The sequence below is a fragment of the Canis lupus genome, chromosome 6 (assembly GCF_003254725.2).
Source record: "Canis lupus dingo isolate Sandy chromosome 6, ASM325472v2, whole genome shotgun sequence".
Taxonomy (NCBI): domain Eukaryota; kingdom Metazoa; phylum Chordata; class Mammalia; order Carnivora; family Canidae; genus Canis; species Canis lupus.
The window spans coordinates 14,974,857-14,992,766 of NC_064248.1; the positions used below are offsets into that span (position 1 = coordinate 14,974,857).

Sequence of the window (17,910 nt, forward strand, 5' to 3'; positions counted from 1 at the left end):
GGCACATTTCCAGCAGTCTGTGTTTGCTTCATGCCTGTGTCACATTTTGGTAATTCTTGCAAGAGTTCGGACTTTGTGATTATTACTTTTACTATAATTGGCCATAAGTGATCATGACTACTGCAGCTCAGATGGTGAGCACTGTTAGTTTCATTAAGGCAAGCGCACTTCCATAGAACCTGATGCTACTGCAGACTCAGACCGCAGTGGATGGTAAACCTGGCTTTTACTTGCTTGGGAACCAAAGTACACACTCGATTCGCTTTCCTGCGGGTCTCTGGGGTGTGCCCGCACGTCTATGTCTGTGTGGCCCCTTTCTGGATGGTAACCTGCCCTGACTCGCCTGCACCCGATGTCGACATAGCCCCTTCCACTTGTTGCCTTCCTCCTGCCATCCTTCTTTCATTTTCTTTCTTGCGTGAGCACTTAGTACGTAACAAGCACTGGCACATTTAATTCTTAAAACAAGCTGTAAAAAAACAGTAGGGACTATTACTATCCCAATTTTGTGGATGAAGGAAATAAATGTTAAGTATCTTGTGTAGGGTGATACCATAACCTTCTTTCCTGCTAGCTGTTCATTTTGGATTCTATTTTGATTCACAGGAGGCTTGCAGAAACAGTACAGAGAGCGCCCACTTGTCCCCTTCTATTGGACATTTCCCGCTGCTGGATATGCTTGCATGGGCATGTGCTGTCTGCTCTCGGTGCCCCTTCTTTGCACACTTCATCTGCCTGCCGATGTCCAGTCCAGGCCCCACCTTGGTTTTGGTTGCCCCTGCCTCCTCTGCTCTGGGCAGTGTCCTGGTCTCTCTGTTTCTTGTAGCCTTGACAGCACTGGCCAGGTGGCCTTGGCCATCCCTGGGCTGGGCTTGTCTGACGTGCCTCATGAGGAGACCTAGGTTCTGGGCTCTTGGGAGGAAAACCACAGAGGTGAGGCCTCCTCATCACACGAGACCTGAGGTTCCTAACACTGATGTTTCCTTCTTTTTTTTTTTTTTAAGATTTATTTATTTATTTATGACAGACAGAGAGAGAGAGAGAGAGAGAGGCAGAGACACAGGAGGAGGGAGAAGCAGGCTCCATGCCGGGAGCCCGATGTGGGACTCAATCCCGGTACTCCAGGATCGCGCCCTGGGACAAAGGCAGGCGCTAAGCCGCTGAGCCACCCAGGGATCCCCTGATGTTTCCTTCTGGACGCACATCCCTCATTCACACTTATTGCAAGCCATTCTTTCCAAACTCTGCATAGAAATCCCCTCAATAGAACAGCCGCGTGCCAGTGCTGCCTTCCACAGGACAGAAAAACAAGGTTCAGCCAAACTCCCCACACTCTGTGGTGAGGCTCACCTTTTCTCCACTTTCCAGAACATGCTCTTTGTTTCCACAGGAGTCCTCACCAGAGTCATCCTGAGTGCCCAGATTCTTGGCTGCAGCCTGTGCCTATCACCAGCTCTGAAGCCGCGTCCACATGGGCAGGGGCCCACATGGGGTAACAGTGGCCTTTACTCCTCAGGAACTGCTTCCATGCTCGGGCTGCCATAGCAGTTGCCACAGCCCAGGTGGCTTGAGCAATGGACGTTTATTTTCTCTCCCTTGGAGGCTGTAAGCTTGAGGCCAGGGTGCCACGAGGCTGTTTCTGGTGAGGACTCTTCCTGGCTGCAGACTGTGCTGTCCTACCAAGTCCTTACGGCAGGAGACAGTATGTATAAGCTCTCGGGCATCTCCCTTACCAGGACACTTACCCCATCACAGGGTCCCATGCTCATGATCTCGTTGAACTCTGGTTACCTCCACACTCCATTACACGGCAGTTAGGGCTTCAGTGTAAGGGTTTGGGGAGACATTCAGTACACAGTAGGACATCCCCTTCTGGTATGAAAGACCCCAAAGCTGGGCCATCAGCCTCTCTGCTCTGGCCTATACTGCAGGATTCCTGCATTGGTCATGTACAGACATGGTCATCTTTGCCTGTGTGAGCCCAGCACTTTGTTCTGTGCTGGAAATGCGGGCAGACGTCTGATGCACGGGACAGAGAAGTCAGTGGTGATGGAGTAGCAGCATAGTCCAGTGAGTCCATGAGCCAGTGGTCAGGGCCTATAGTGGAGGAGGAGGCAGCAGGCAGTGCACATGGTGTGGGATCAGCAGGTGCTCAGCCTGGACAAGTGCATTATGGTCCATATGCTTTTCTGACTATCCTCCAGCACTGTTAGTGGTCCCCCCTCCAGGCCATCCTGGGGTCTCACTATTGGCACCCGCCTCCATCACCATTGCTTGTAGTGTAGTGAAAACAGCCAGCACCTGCCTTCTAGCTGATTCCTGCATGCACACACCTGCTTTGACTGGCATAGTCTTCTCAGGAGGTGATCCGGGATGTCATCTGGTTTGTATAGCACCCTCTGTGTCTAAAAAGCTTGGAATCACTCAGTTTCAAGAACTCACACCACAGATGCTTTCTTTGAACTGCTTGAAGGCAGAGCAGCCTTGTGAGCCTTTGAACTCACACGGGTTCATTCTCCCTCCACAAGGGAACAAGTTTCCCTGAAGAGGGCAACTGGGGAAGGAAGGTGCTCTGTTTTCAGATGCGTGAACGACTGTTATTTATGTGGATTTGTTCTCTTGACAGTGGCATGGATTACAGCAAGCCATTTTATTGATAATGCCTGCAGCCGCATGCCTGTGCTTATTTGAATTTAGCCCTCGAGAACATTTGCTCACCAACCTTCAGAATCTATAACATCCTATTTTAACAGGGGCCCAGCAGGCCTTCTCACTCAGCCTGCTCCCAAGATGTGGGAGTCTTTCCCACAGAAGGTGTCTTCCCTGAGGCAGCCTCAGGTGCTGGACCTGCCCCACACTCCTGGGGACGCCTCCATGTCCGTCCCTCTAGAAGCCCTGACCCAGCAGGAAAGGCATGGACACTGGAGCCTGACCACAGGGCCCAAGTCCCATGTGCGAGGATGGTGCATGTCTGGCCCACCTCGGGGGGGGGCGGGGGGGTTGTGGCAGCACTCACCGAGCTATGAGCCAGTGGACCTTGGCAGGTGTTTTTACAGCTTTATTGAGGTGTAACTGAGCTGTGACAAGTTGCATGTAATTCAGAGTATACAGTTTGATGTTCTCACAGATGTGTGCGCACACATGGCAGTGTCCAACGGTCAGCACGCTCCAGGTGGCAGACCTGTCCCTTACCCCCGACATTCTCTCCCGAGTGACTGGAACCCTCCCTTGCTTCCACACCTCAGGCAGCCTCTGACCTGCTTCACTCAAGTAGATTGGTTGGCATTTGATAAAGTTGGAGAGGAATGGACTCCTGCAGTGTCCACTCTTCTGTGTCTGGCCTACTGTTTTGAGAGATCACTGTGTACTCCTTTGTATTGCCGGGTCCTGTTTCCTGGTGTAGACACACTGCTGTTTGTCTCTGTGTGCACTTGGTGACTGGCGTTCGCTTTCCCCAGCGTTAGGCTGTCACAGACAAAGCTGCTTTATGCTACAGATAAAGTCCTTGTGTAGAGATGTACTTTGTTTTCCCTCCAGTAACCACTGACTTGGGGAATGGCTGGTAGTTGTATGTTTCAGTTATTTTGGAATCTGGCTCTCTGCAAAGTGGCTGCACCTCCCAGCATCCCCACAGCCTTTACATTGTAATCATAATTGGTGTGTGGTGACGTCTGCTTGTGGTTTGGACTTTGTTTCCTTAATGAGTGATGACGTTCGTTGAGCGTCTCTGCTTGTCATCATCTAGTATCTTGTTTGGCAAAGTGTTCCAGCTTGTGTCCAGTTTTTATTTGATGGTTTGCTCCTTGCTAAGTCTGGAGCTTTCTTTATCGATTCTGGGTGCAGGTCCTCTGTCAGATACTTGCTTTGCAGGCATCTCCTGTTCTGTGGCTTATTGTTTCACTGCCTTTGTGAGGCTTTTAAAGAGAAATCTGTATCAATGTTTTTTCTTTTATTTGTTAGTATTTGGATATTGTAGCTGTGAAACTTTTGCCTATCCCGGATTCACAGGTTTTCCTCTACATTCTTTGTCAGTTTTATAATTTTCCAACTTACATGGAGGTTTATATTTCTATTTTGAGCTATTTTTTTATATTCTACACATAACAGAATTTGAAGTTTTTTTTGTTGTTGTTGTTTTTGTTTTTTTTTATGAATACTCAGCTGTTCCAGCACCATTTGTTAAAAAGACATCCTTTCGGGATCCCTGGGTGGTGCAGCGGTTTAGCGCCTGCCTTTGGCCCAGGGCGCGATCCTGGAGACCCAGGATCGAATCCCACATCGGGCTCCCGGTGCATGGAGCCTGCTTCTCCCTCTGCCTATGTCTCTGCCTCTCTCTCTCTCTCTCTCTCTCTCTGTGACTATCATAAATAAATAAAAATTTTAAAAAAATAAAAATAAGTAAATAAAAAGACATGTTTTCTAGGCACATGGGGGGGTGAGTCAGTTGATTAAGGTCTGACTCTTGATTTTTGGCCCAGGTCATGATCCCAGGGTCCTGGAACTGAACTCTGCAACTGGCTCTGTGCTCAGCGGAAAGTCTGCTTCTCCCTCTTCCCCTGCCCCTCTGACCATTCATGTGCAAGCTCTCTCTCTCTCTCTCTCTCTCACTCAAATAAATAAATAAATCTTAAAAAAAAAAAAAGATTTCCTTTCTACACTGAATTGCCTTGGAATATTAATCAGAACATGCTGTCCCTGTATAGGTGTTTATTTCTGGGTGCTGTTGTGTTTCCTCAGTGTGAAACTACAGGCCAGGGCTGTTTTGGTCACTAAGGCTTTATGACAGCCCTAGAGACTAGGTAGTTAGCTCTCCAACTTTTTCCCCAATGTTGTTTTAAGCATTCTGGGCCCATTACATTTCCACATGACTTTTAAAATCTGTATGCACAGTGAAGTGTGTGGGATTTGACTGGATGGCTTGGATTCTTTCAAACAGTGTGGGGAGAGGTGAAATCTCAGCAGGCGGGCCTTGCAGTCACGACCACGTGTATCTCCATGTGTTTGGGCTGACATTAATTCCCTTTCTCTCAGTGGACCCGCATGTAATTTTCAGAGGGCAGGCCTCTGGTGGCTTTTCCAGACCGATCTCCACAAGCTCTATGTTCTTGGACGCTACTGTAAATTAGGATTTCCAGTTACTAATTTCTAACTCATTCCCTTAGGGTCACAGAAGGTATTTTGAACTCTAAAATCCTTTTCAACATGTTGAGCCTCCTTTATGGACCAGTCTCTGTCTGTGTTGGTAAATATGTGCATATGCCTATGGAAGACTGTGCCCTCTGCTGTTGTGGTCAGTGTTCCCACAGGACACTGGAGTCAAGATGCCTGATCATGTTGTTCATGTCTACTTTATCCTTCTAGGTTTTTTGCTCCTTGTCCTATGAGTTATGGAGACAGTGCTATTGAAATCTCTGGCTGTAATTGTGGACTTTGTTGCTTAAACTCAACATTTCTAACTCACATTTCAGGTTTTGCTGCATCTCTGTTGAAGCTCTATCGTTAGCAAATAAGTGTTGAAGACAGTTGACCTTCTTTGTCATCATGAATTTGCCTTGTGGATGCCATTCTTAGCTCTGAAATTCACTTTGATAATAACAATGTCTCCAGCTTTCTCTGTTGGTCTTCCCCGTGTTAGTGTCTGAGGTAGGTTTGCCTCTTTATATCAAGAGAGCTGTTTTGTAAGTGCATAGTTGGGGGTCTCTGTTCTATCCACTTTGATAGCCTGTGTTCAGGCGGGTGTGTAGGCCGTGTCATGTGGCGGCTGGTACAACTGGGTCTCACTCTCTTCTCCTCGTCCCATCTCTTCCTCTGCATTCCCTATTCTCCTGTTTTTCTGGCTTCTAATTCATTGAGTGTGTTTCATCATTTCGTTTCCTTTCTTCACTTATTAGCTGTCACTCTTTGTTATTTTAGGAGTTGTTTTGGGGGTTATGGTATACATCTTTCACTTATCTCAATCTTCCTCCAAGAGATGCTATACCGTCCCACATATGCAGCCTCATCACCGTGTATCTGATTTTCCCCTCAAGCTTCTGCTGTGTGTGTCACACATTTTACTTATACCTCTACCTGGGTCTACCCCAGTACACTTGTGTTAGTTCTGTTGAAACATTCAGTCTCTTCAAAAAAAATAGTAATTTGCTTTTGTATCTTGTCTAGAAGATGCAGTGTGTATCTATCTATCTATCTATAGATACACACACACACACACACACACACATATGCACTATGGAATATTATTCAGCCATAAAAAATGAGATCTTACCATTTATGACAACATGGATGGACCTAGAGGCTATTATGCTCAGTTAACTAAGTCAGAGAAAGAAAAATACTTTATCCTTTTACTAATATGGAGTCTTAAAGACAAAATGAGTGAACAAATGAAACAAAACAGACACAGACAGATGAGAGAACAAAGTGCTGGCTACCAGAAGGCAGGGTGGAGGGGTTAAGAGGTACAGAGCAGCCTTTATAAAACAGGTAGGTCTCAGGGGTTAACATATAGCACAGGGAGTGCAGCCTGCGACACTGTAGTAACTTTGTGTGGTGACACGTGGTGACAATACACCATGGTGAGCATTTCGTGACATCTATGGAATCATGGTGTTGTACACAAGAAACTCGTGTGATAGTGTTTGTCAACTGTATGTCAACTGCAAATAGAAGCTAGTAATTTGGGCAGCCCCGGTGGTGCAGCAGTTTAGTGCAGCCTGGGGTGTGACCCTGGAGACCCGGGATCGAGTCCCACGTCGGGCTTCGTGCATGGAGCCTGCTTCTCCCTCTGCCTGTGTCTCTGCCTCTCTCTCGCTCTCTCTGAATAAATAAATAAATAAATCTTTAAAAAAAAAAAAAGAAGCTAGTAATTTAAGTATCCCTAGAAGATGTAGATGAAATTGAAAACTGTCTGTTTGCCCACGTAGCCATGCTCTCCACTACTCCTCACTCCTTTGCGTGGATCCAAGTCTCCATGTGGTATCCCTGTCCTGCTGCTGGAAGGGCTTCCCTTGACCTTCTTCATGAAGCAGATCTGTTGGGGATGAGTTCTTGTAGGTTTCGTTTGCCTGAGAACACCTTTATTTTGCTTTTGTTTGTGAATATTTTCACTGGGAATAGAATTCTACCTTGGTATTTTTTTTATTTCAGTATTTCAAAGATTTCTCTTTCTCACTAGCACTGTGGCTGTTTGTCTTTATGGATCTTGTGCTTGGGGTCAAGCTTCTTGGGTCTGTGTATACTTTTCATCAAATTTGGCACTTTCCTATGGTGTTTTGTCTTCCTGTCCCCACCTGTCCTTTCCTTCGGGTGCTCTGCTCATGTGGACGTTATGCTCCGTGAAGTCACCCACAGCTCAGGGACGATCTTTCAGTCTTAAATATTCCTTCTCTTCTCTCTTTTATTTTGGATGGTTTTGTGTGTTGGATTTTTTTTTTCCTGTAGTCTTCAGGTGTGTAAATTTTTCTCCTACAGAGTCCACTCCATCATTAGCCCGTCCAATGGTGACCAATGTCACCTTAGGTGCTGGGGCTTCCTCTCCAGGAATGGGGATGTCTCACACTCTACTTCCCTGTGCTGAGCTGCCTAACAGTGGATCATAGCTCCATGGCCCAACACTTTCAGTAACTGCTTTAATGTCCTTGGATGCTACTTACTGTCTGCTGTTCTTGGTAGGTTTCAATTGATTGAGTATTCTCCTCATTATGGGTCATATTTTCCTACTTCTTTTAATGCCTCTGCTAGGCCTTGATTAGTTGGCAGACACTGAATTTTGGCTTGTTGGATTCTGAATATTTTTGTATTCATATAAATCTTCTTGAGCCTTTTCAGAGATGCAATTAGGTTTCTTAGAAAGAGTTTGGTCCTTTTAGATCTTATGTGATTTGCTAGGCCTAGTCTAGAGATAATGATCTCAGGCTCCTGAGCCCAGCCCTTCCTGAATAATCTATGAGATGTGAGTTTTCCATTCTGGCTGCTGGTGAGAAAGGCCCTGCTCCTCAGCCTGTGTGCGTGCCCAGCACAGCTTCCTGGACACCTTTTCAGTTTTTAAATCACGTGAGTATAGTGCCTTTCAAAAAATTAATGAAATGAAGACAAAAATAGGCCCTTTCTTACAGCAAGCTGAAGCCTGCCCCACGCTTGTGTCAGCTACTGGCCTTTGCATGGCCTCTGGGCCTGTGAGGGAGGAGGGACTCTGCAGGGTCCCCCAGAGCCTGCTTCCCTCCCCAGCCCACATTTCTTTGGGCTGTGCTTCTGTGTCCTCTACAACATGTGGTCACACCTCCTGGGACCAACAGGCACAGGACATGTGCTGGCTCCCCCCGTCCTGCCTCTGGCTAGTGTTTCCCCTGCCCACCTCGAGTTGTGGCCATTGAAGACCCCCTGCCAAGCCCTCCCTGTTGAAATGGATGGGTAATCTGTGGTGTATGTCCTGATGGTCTGGCTCTTCCTGCAGGTTGAAGATTGAGGAGCTGGAAGGGGAGCGCAGTCGTCTGGAAGAAGACAAGAAGACGCTGGAAATGCAGCTTGAACGGTTCACCCTACAGGTATGTGCTCACAGGTGGCCATTGGTGGAGGCTTCTCCCAGAACTCTGCATTCTTCTTGCAGGCGCATCCTATCCTCCTGGCTTCTCTCTGCACCTACAGATGTCCCATCTTTACCCAGTAGGGAGCGTGTCCTGCCTTTGGGCTGCACATCACCAGCCCAAGGCCTTAGTCCCATGTTCTGTCAGTTTGTCTCCCCTGTCCCTGCACCGGCCATAGCCCATGAGTGGTGTAGGTGAGCAGCCTCACCAGATCTTCTCTGCTTGGTTTTGGTTTGTCTCCAGGCCCATCCCCACCTGCCTGCAGTCATGAAGTCATACTGCTACTCACACTGTTTTACTTTTACTTTGTTTTTCATTTTTATCCTCCTGCCTAAATTGTTCCATGGCAAGAAACCTGCAGGTTTGTGATTACCCAGATTTTGGACAGGCCATTGATTTTATCTTGACACCTATTAGAGGCAAATCAAATCTCTTTTTTATTATGGATTCTTGGAGACGGGAGAAGTGACAACTCTGATGAAGTGAGGTGCCGTGAGCTGCGGCTGGCAGTGTTCAGCTCTAGGACCTGTACTGGTTTAATTGGGCCGCAGTCCTCAGAAGGGAAAGCTGAGCTGTTGGCAGATCGACCCCCGCGGCCCATCAGTGGGGCCCTGTCAAAGCAGGGTTGGCGGGTGTCTCCTTCGTGTTCAGTAGGGCACAGCCTGCCATTGGAGCTGATGGCTGCCCAGGCCCCCTGTGGATGATTGAGGTGCAGGGAGTCCTGCTAAAATATTTCATTGCCTTTCTTCCTGCCTCTGGGCCTCCAGGCCTTTCCCAGGGAGCCTGCTGTGGCTCTTAGAGGGGTCACTTAGGTGAGGTGCGGGTAGGCACTGTTGCTAATGGATGTTGACCACCAGCATCCTGGGAGATATGACATCTGGTGCTCTTCCCATCTCAAGTGTTCCTGGGTGGAGATACTTTGAGTTCCATGCTGCCCCTCGGGTGGGGCAGAGGCCTTGCAGCAAGTTCCGGAGCTGCTCATGGCCAAGGGGCTGGGCTCCTGCCCATGGGCGAGGTGGTTGCCCATGTCCTTACCTGAGGGAGGGGTGGAGAGCTGGTCAGAGTGCCACAGCCCAGCTGAGGGGGGTGGGGCATGTGGGCCCAGGGGTCCATCATGCTAGGGGCTGAGGTGTATGCATGATGATCATACTCCTGAGTCTTGGCTGCAGTCTTGGGGTGGGAGTAGTAGGGCTGAAGCACAGAGGAGTGGGCAGTGGAGGCTTCTAGCTAGCCACACCATGGCCTCCTCTGCTCCAGTGAGTGTCCTACAGCCAGACCTGGGGACGTTTGCTGATCCTGCAGCAGTGCCATCCCTGGCCTTGAGGGGGGGGTCCATGACAGCATCTCCCCATGTTCTTGCTTCCCACCCAAATCCAAGAGGGCCTTCTCTGCATCTAGAGTGGGGCTTGTCTCAGAAGGGTCGGTGCGATGCTGGGGTGCCAGAGATCCCCACTTCCTGACTGTTCATCGTAGAGGTCCTGTTTAGCACCAGCCTTGGCCGCTGTTGTCGCTGTGCTCTGCAGACCTCTCCGGGAGGTCCTGCTACTCTGTTTCCCTGATGAGGAAATGTCCACTCAGGGAGGGGCAGTTGTTTGGCTGAGAGCACGCAGCAAGAGGGGCAGAGCTGGGCTTTGAGTCCAGTTTCCTGTTTCCTGAGCTGTGCCTATTGTCCTCATGGTCGTGGGGCTGCGTTGCTGATAGCCCAACAGCCATTCCCAGGTGCCCAGCCTCAGCTCCCCTCCAACCCGGGCCTGTTATGTGGTGCTGTGGGCAAGCAGAGGGTGGCACCCCAGGGCTGAGCAGACTGTTCCAAGGTGTTTGGACATTTGCTGTGGCAGCAACAGTTCTTTCTGACCCAAACGCCATCCACTCATCCAGCTCATGAAAAGCGCCTGTGAGCCAGGCCCTGCTAAGGACACAGGAATGCAAGGGCTCTGCCCTGGAACCCTGACCCCCAAGGGCATACAGGAATGAAGGGGGCAAGTCAGGTCAAGATAAGTGGCCGTGACAGTTACACAGCATGGACAGGAAGAACTTGTGTCTGGCTGAGGTCCAGGCAGCAGCGAGATGGGTCTGAAGGTGGCTTGGAGGCATGGAAACAGGAAGGCAGTGTGGGGTCTTCAGCTGGAACCCTGTCTGGTCCCTTAGGTATGTTGAGCTTTGCTGTCTGACTCCCCGGTGGGTCCTTTCTAACTTAAGGATAACAACACCCATGTGGGGGGGCACCTGGGGAGTGGAAATGCCACGTCTGCGCACACTTGGCTCTCATCCATCTCTTGACACCTCCTGACTTCTCCATTGTGAGGGCAAAGACCTCCCCTCTTCACCGCTGTGCCAGGGCCTAGGGAGCAACAGGAGCACACGTGATGCCCTCCTGCTGCCCGGTGAGCCCTACGCTTCCTCTGGGCTGAGCTGAGGAGCACCATCCAGCCGCAGCCGGCCAGGCAGGGCCTTGGTGCCAGCACGGTGCTTCCGGGGCATTCCTGTGCAGACATCCTCCTCTCTCCCCTCTTCCCTCTGAGGAGAAGCTTCAAGTTGGGCCGCTTCAAGGAAGATTGATTAAAATCAGCTGCAGTTTGACTTAATTGGGAACATATGCTTGGAGAGGGAGCGCCACTAGTTAGAACTTCTTGTAATTAGTTCACAGCTGGTTGGTGAGGAAACAGCTCCAGTTACCGCCCCGAGCCCGGTGTGTGCCTGCTGCTCCACACTCTCTGGGTGCCTCAACGGGGTGGTGTGTAGGCCTGCCAGGTAGGGAGGGGGGCTGACCCCCGGTGCCCCAGCCCAGGAGGGGGGCTGCTGCTGTCTCCTGCATGCCTCTCTTTAGAGATGGGGAAACTGAGGCCCACAGTTAGCCAGCACATGAGTGGTAGTTCACAGACATCTTTTGTAGAGGCAGAAGGGGTTGGACACATTCAGAGTTTTCCAGCACTGGGAGAACAAATTGCGGGGACGTCTGGGCCCAGAGGCAGGGGGAGCTCTGTGCTCCCCATGTAGCTGCAGGAGCCAGAGGCTGGTGGCTGTGTGGCAAAAGGTGTGCTCCCTGGACCCAGGCCTGCACCCATGGCCTGGCCCTCCCTGCTGGAGCCCCATGCTCCTTCCTGCCTTAGATCCCGCCCACCCCACCCCACCTCTGCCCTTCACACCTCTCCACTGGCCTCAGTTTTCCAGAGCCAAGAGAATGATTGCCGAGTGGCAGCAGGACTTGTCTCATTTGCCCTGACCTCTGATTTGTCCCTCTTCCTGGTGGGTGGCACTAGCGTGGCTGGTTGCTGTGGCCTTCATGCCTGTGGCCCTAGTGTCAGGCCATTTTAGCAACTGTGGTGACAGCTCTTAGCCGGGTGCCTCACACACTAGCCAGTACTATCAGTAGTGACACCACTGTCCTGTGCTTTACCTTGATGACAACAAACATGCTTTTCCACATTTGTGTTTCTGATGGGCCACATTTGGAGACTGTGACAGCAAGTGGGCCACATGAAGCTCCGGAGGTGCAGTCAAGAGGGGATCGGATGCATGGCAGCCCCGGCCCGGGCTGGACACTTGAGCATGCAGAGCATAGCCTGGCCGCTGGCTTGCGCTCTGGTGCCCTCTCAGGTCCACTGGACTTGCCCCAGCACTTTGTGAGCATTCTCACACGTACAGCAAAGCCAGACGAATTCCACAGTGAAGACCCACTCGCCCACCACCCACATCCTGGCATGAGCGTTGTACTGGGGGGGCCCTACGATGCCCACCCCTCTGCCATCCATCAGTGCTTTTACGTTTTTTTTGATGCATTTTAAAGCAAATTGCAAACATCTGCACCCTTCTCTGTAAATGCTTCAGCATGCATGTAATCAAGTAGAATTCATCTCTGGGAGTTGAGCCCACGTCCCACTGCCCCTCGGTGGTGCATGATCACGCTGCTCATTCAGGCAGGTGACTGTCAGCAGTGGGTGGAGGGCCCACTCACCCCCAGCCCTCCTGCGCGCCTGCTTCCCGGGCTGTGGGGGGCTGCCCAGAGCCAGCCGGCAGTGCCGCTCAGGAAAGGGACCAGACTGCAGCCCAGTGACATTTACGATAAGTATCTTTTTTGGAAATGGAGTGGGTAGAAAATTGCTGGGTTGCCTGTGAGCTGAAAGCTCACAGTGCCCGTGGAGACGTCCTTGCGTCAGCAGGCAAGTAGCACTGTCTACTCAGACCCTCTCGGCCTCTACCTCCTTCCCTCTTCCTGAGTATGGGCAGCGTGGAGGGACCTGCAGTCTTCACACCACACTGCCCTCTCCCCACTGACCTGCAGGTTTCCCTGGCCTGGCCTGGGCCCTGGGGACAGACCTCCTCTGCCTCCCTACCCCCACCTGCTCCGATCTGCCCTCACCTGCCAGGGAGCCCATAGCCCAGGGCAGGCCTGACCTCTGCTTCTCAGGACCCTCTTGCCCCTGACTGTCCCCGTGTAGGCCCTCTGGCTACTGACCACGCCCTCAGGCATGTCATGCCCCTGACTGGCAGTCACACTTTAGCAGTGCTATCTGGGCGTTGCTTCCTGGAGGGGCCAGACCCCACAGGCCATATGCTGGAGATGCCTGGGTGTAGGGTGAGCCCCAGAGAGCGTGACTGGAATGCAGGGTGTAGACTAACAATGGCCAGGAATGGTCACAGCTGATCCGAGGCAGGTGGGCATTGGTCTCTGCTGCCCTAGAAACACACCTTATCCCTTCCCCTAACACCCAGTTAGACTCCTCATCAACTGTACACACCGAGGGCCTCACAGTCACTGAGGAGAGGGGGTCATCCTTCCCCCCAAGCCAATGAGGGAGCCTGAGGTCACAGAAGCTGGTGACCTGTCTCAGGTCCCCTGAGTCCCAGGATCCTCACATGCTGCCACCTCTATCCCCCCAGCAGAGGTCCAGGCTTTCTGCCCCACTGGCTCCCGTTCCTGCCCTGACAGCTTGGGGTCCCATGTGATGAACACAGGGCCCCACCACCACTCAGCTGGCTTTCCCCTCAGCACCCCTGGCCATGGCCTCTACCCCCGTTCCTATGACTTGCTATCTGGAGACCCCCACCTCTGCCCACCATCCCTGTTCATCCCTCAGGGCCAGCTCAGGCAGTGCCTTCACGCCACATCCACGACTTGTTTGTGGGTCAGTGGTCTGGACCACAAGCTCTGTGGGCCGCGGCCTTGCCTGGGTCACCTGCACACGCCAACCTCGGGCCTGGCTCCCAACCCACACTCTCAGGGCATAAACAAGTGGGGCACACTCGGGCAGGTGCAGCAGCAGGCAGCGTGGGTGGGCTCTGGAGGAAGCTAGGGGTGAGTGGCTTGGCCCCTGAGCCCTGCCGTGGTTGGGAGGATTGGTACCTACAGCATTTGATGGGGTTCCTCTCCTATAGTAACTTCTTTGACTGATGGTTTTCTAACAAATTCTTAGTGGCTCCCCCCGCCTTTTAACTGAAAAGATGATCTGTTTTCGAGTCATTCTGCACCTTGTTTTATCATGTAACATCTGGGACATCGCATTGGTTTTCTTATGGCCACGTGCTGTGTCCCTGTGATATGCCGTACCTTAATGAACTGGTTGCCTGTTGATGGCCGCGCAGTCATTGGCTTCCCCTTTTATGCCCAGAAACATGGCTCTGGCGTGTGTCCTGTGTGTGCAAGTGTGTGTAGGATACACTTCTGGAAGGGAGATGATGGGCTCAAAGGGTACCTGCGCTTATTTTGGTGGATGCTGTCAGATGGAGCCTCATGGCGGTCAGTCTGTAACTGCTGCCCCCAGCGTGGGACGGCGTCGCCCGCAACCTGGGAGTCTGTCCTTTATTCTCCACGTGGGTGAGGAGAATATAAGGGGCCTTGTATGTTCATATGCATTCATGTCCTTGGCCTTTTTTTCAAATGGGTTATTGGTCCTGTTGATTTCTTGGAGATTGTATATCAAGGAGTTGTGTTTTTGTTTGAAGTTGTGAATATATTTTCCACTGGAGATTGTCTGTCTTTTGACTTTGCTTGAGGCCTTTTTTGCATTCTTACATAGGTGCCTTTATCCATATTTCTTTGGCTCAGATTGTACAGGAGTTCCTCTGTGCTGGTTGGTTTTGTTTCTTACATGTAAATCTGTGGCTGATACATTTGGATTTGGTCTGGTGTTTTACAAGGTATGAAGCTTGTCATCAGCCTGTTCCCTAATGGGCTCCCACCGGTAGCCCCTGGACACTTACAGCAAAGCCTGTCCTCACTGGTGTGAGCCGCCTCTCTGTCTGCCCATGATGCCCACGTGTTGCTGTGTCTGGGTGGTTTCCTGTGCTGATGTGTCCTGGCCTCCCACCGCCGTGACTTTTCCAGCTTCTCCAGTAGGATTTTCCTGGCACCTCCTGTCTATGTGTGCTCTCTGGAACGAATTTATCTAGCTTTTCCAACCAGTGTAGAAATTGGCAGGTTTCATGGAAGATGGGGAAAACCTCTAGAGGCGAGCCATCAGGAGCTGCTGTGCCTGCATCTGTGGGGTCCTCTCTCTGCTCCACTCGAATGCCTTACACATATGTGGTCATCTTGTACATTCTTGTCAAATTTCTCTCCAGGTTAGGGGTCTGTCCTTCAGTGTCACTGTGGTGCGTATGCACATGCGGACTCTGGGCTCTGCTTGGGAGGTTTGTGACCTGCCTCCTGGCGGCTGCGTGTGCCCCTTCACACTCTGAGGGAGCAAGCAGGCATGTGCCCTGGGCCCACGCTCCCGGACGGACGTGTAAAACAAGACGCTTCAGGAAAGAGCCCAAGCCTCTTTTCCCCAATGTGGCGCCTGGCTGCTCATGTTTATTAACGCCGAGGACTAAAAAAAGCCAGCTTGCTGATGTGCACTTGTGTGGAGACATTTCCACAGGCACTGATTTCTTTTGATTTTTTTATGAGGAGAATGATGTGTCTTGAATAATAAGCCCCTTCTCATCCCATGAGCCGGTGCCAGCAGACGTCTCCGCAGGGCCTCAGACACCCCCACCCCACCCTGGGTGCACACAGGGCTTCACGGTGTCCCCAAGGGCCCCTGGAGCCACTCCTCAGGGCCTTTCCACCTTGTGACTCTTGCGGTGCGGGGCTGGCTGGACTGGGAGCAGGGGCATAAGTGCCGTCTGTGGCCCCAGGAGCCTCACCACTCAAACCGCATGCTGACCCCTCTTCCCCTCCACCCATTCCTCACCACGCTTGTAGACCAGCATGCCAGGTACCCAGCCCTCTACAAGCCTAGAGGTTGGGGGTGATGAAACATAATGTGTGTCATCTGTAGGCAAGTTGAATTTTTCCTGGAGTGGGCCTGGAGTCTCGCAGCCGCAGTGTGAGGTAGGCAGATGGAGGTAGAACCCTTGTCTCAGCACTGCCCAGGGGTCCCGAGCCCTGCTCAGCCACGTGCAGCCCCGAGCCCCGGGGGCAGAGCCAGGAGACACCTGTTGCCCTGATGCCGGATACAGGTATATCCAAGACCAGAGAGGTGGGACAGCCAGAAGCAGGACCTGAGCTTCCTGTCCTTTGTGAGTGTCCCAGGACTACTAGCAGGACACCTGGCCCCACCCCACACACCAGAGTTCCATCCCGGTGGGTGGTGGCCACCACAGGCCCTTTTAATAGGCTGTCACCTTCTTCCCCATGAGGCCAGTACCCAGTTCGATCCTGCCAGCACCCTGGCTTTGTGTCCCAACTTGTTCCTGTTCCTTCGATGCTGGTGGAGGTCTGGGCCCCCACCAGATGGGGGCTCTGAGGTTGGTGCCATGGGTGAGCCTGCTCTCCTGCTCCTGCCCCTGTAGGGATCGTGCCCCTGTCCTTCGCATAGGCAGGCATGCTGGGTGTTGGCCTGGGTGGTAGGCCATCCCCTGTGCCCTGGAGCCAGGCCAGGTGGCTGGGAGGAGGACCCTCAGTGCCTCTGCCCCTGTGGAGCCCTGTGCAGACTCTCCTCCTCCCTTATCTACAGCACCTTCTGGCCAGCCCACAGGAATGGGGCCACCTTCAGAAAAACCCCTCACTGTCCCTGTGGTGGGAGATTGGGCACCTGCCACGGAGGGAAGGTGCACTGTGGGCCCTGGGGCCAGCCTGCCCCACCCTCTGGCAGGAGTCAGGTGCTCCAGAGGCAGGGGGAGGGGGTGGCACAGGGGCTTTCCATATGGGTGTCTGCCCTCCCCTCTGCTCCACCAGAGAGAGAATTACTGCAGAGAGGGCCTTTGGGGGTGTCTCCTGGTGACAGAAACCCTTTCTCCTTTGGCGGCTGTCATTCTTGCCTGTTCACAGCCAGCTTGCACCTGCACTTAGGGAGCAAGGGTCTTATCTGCAGAGCAGGGAGTGCGTGGCTCTCCCCTGCTGTGTTGGGGCATCTCTGGCCTCACAGGCTTTCTTTTTGTTTTGTTTTTTTAAGATTTTATTTATTTATTCATGAGAGAGACAGAGAGAAGGGGGGGGGTTGGCGGGGAGAGACAGGCAGAGGGAGAAGCAGGCTCCATGCAAGGAGCCCGATGTAGGACTCGAACCGGGAATCCAGGATCACGCCCTGGGCCAAAGGCAGGTGCCCAACTGCTGAGCCACTCAGGTGTCCTGCCCCACAGGCTTTCTTTGGGAACATTTGTGGTGATAGAAGATGTGGCTGCTTGGGAGGAGGATGGCAGCCCAGTGGGTTATGCTTTCAAGAATCCCGTTTTATGAGTGAGGGTGTTTGGGGTTGCAGTTATCAGAAATCCCAGTGCAAAGGGGCTTCAGATACGGCCTGTTCCAGCCCCTTGCTAGTTTCCTTGCTGTGTCTCCACTTGGTCCTCCACCTCGTCAGCCCCATCCGCTGGCTGGCCTCCCTGTGACTCAGGGGCTCTGCTGGAATCGGGCTGGTGTTTCCTATTCCTTCTCATTCCTTCTGAACGTGTGGCCAGGCCCCATACCTTCCTAGTACAACCACCTTGGCCATAAGGAAGGGTGGACTCTGTGGGCTGAGCGGAGGTCATTTGGCCAGCCTGGTTGCTGGGTGTGGGGTGGCAGCCCCTCTGTGAGCCTGCCCACCTTGCTCAGCTGCTCTAACGTGGGGGACAGTAGAGGCTGAGGCAGCCAGGGGAGACACTGACATGAGGAGACACTTTCCTCATGTGTATACCTGAGGAAAGCATTCAGATGGTGACATGCAGAAAAGGGAGCAGACCATTGGGAGGGACTTGGGGAATAGCCACTCAAGGACCTGGCAGGACCACATGCTTGTGGTTTCCTCCTGTGGCACAGAGGACAAGGAACATCAGCCCTCCAGGATTTTTGGGACTCTCCACAGAAAGTTCTGAAATAGTTAAGGGAAGAATGCCAGTGACCCAGGGTACTTGGGACTCTCCATGG

At 52.1% G+C, this 17,910-nt stretch overlaps 1 protein-coding gene across 8 annotated transcripts in view; it reads left to right on the forward strand.

Moving 5' to 3' along the window:
- The window catches only part of MAD1L1 (mitotic arrest deficient 1 like 1), a 347,527-nt gene that overhangs the window by 239,562 nt on the left and 90,055 nt on the right, over positions 1-17,910 (forward strand). For all 8 annotated transcript variants that reach the window (XM_035718311.2, XM_025416062.3, XM_049111198.1 and 5 more), the window contains one exon: positions 8,453-8,543. In XM_035718311.2, coding sequence (XP_035574204.2) covers positions 8,453-8,543 — 91 coding nt within the window. The remainder of the gene's footprint in view (positions 1-8,452; positions 8,544-17,910) is intronic.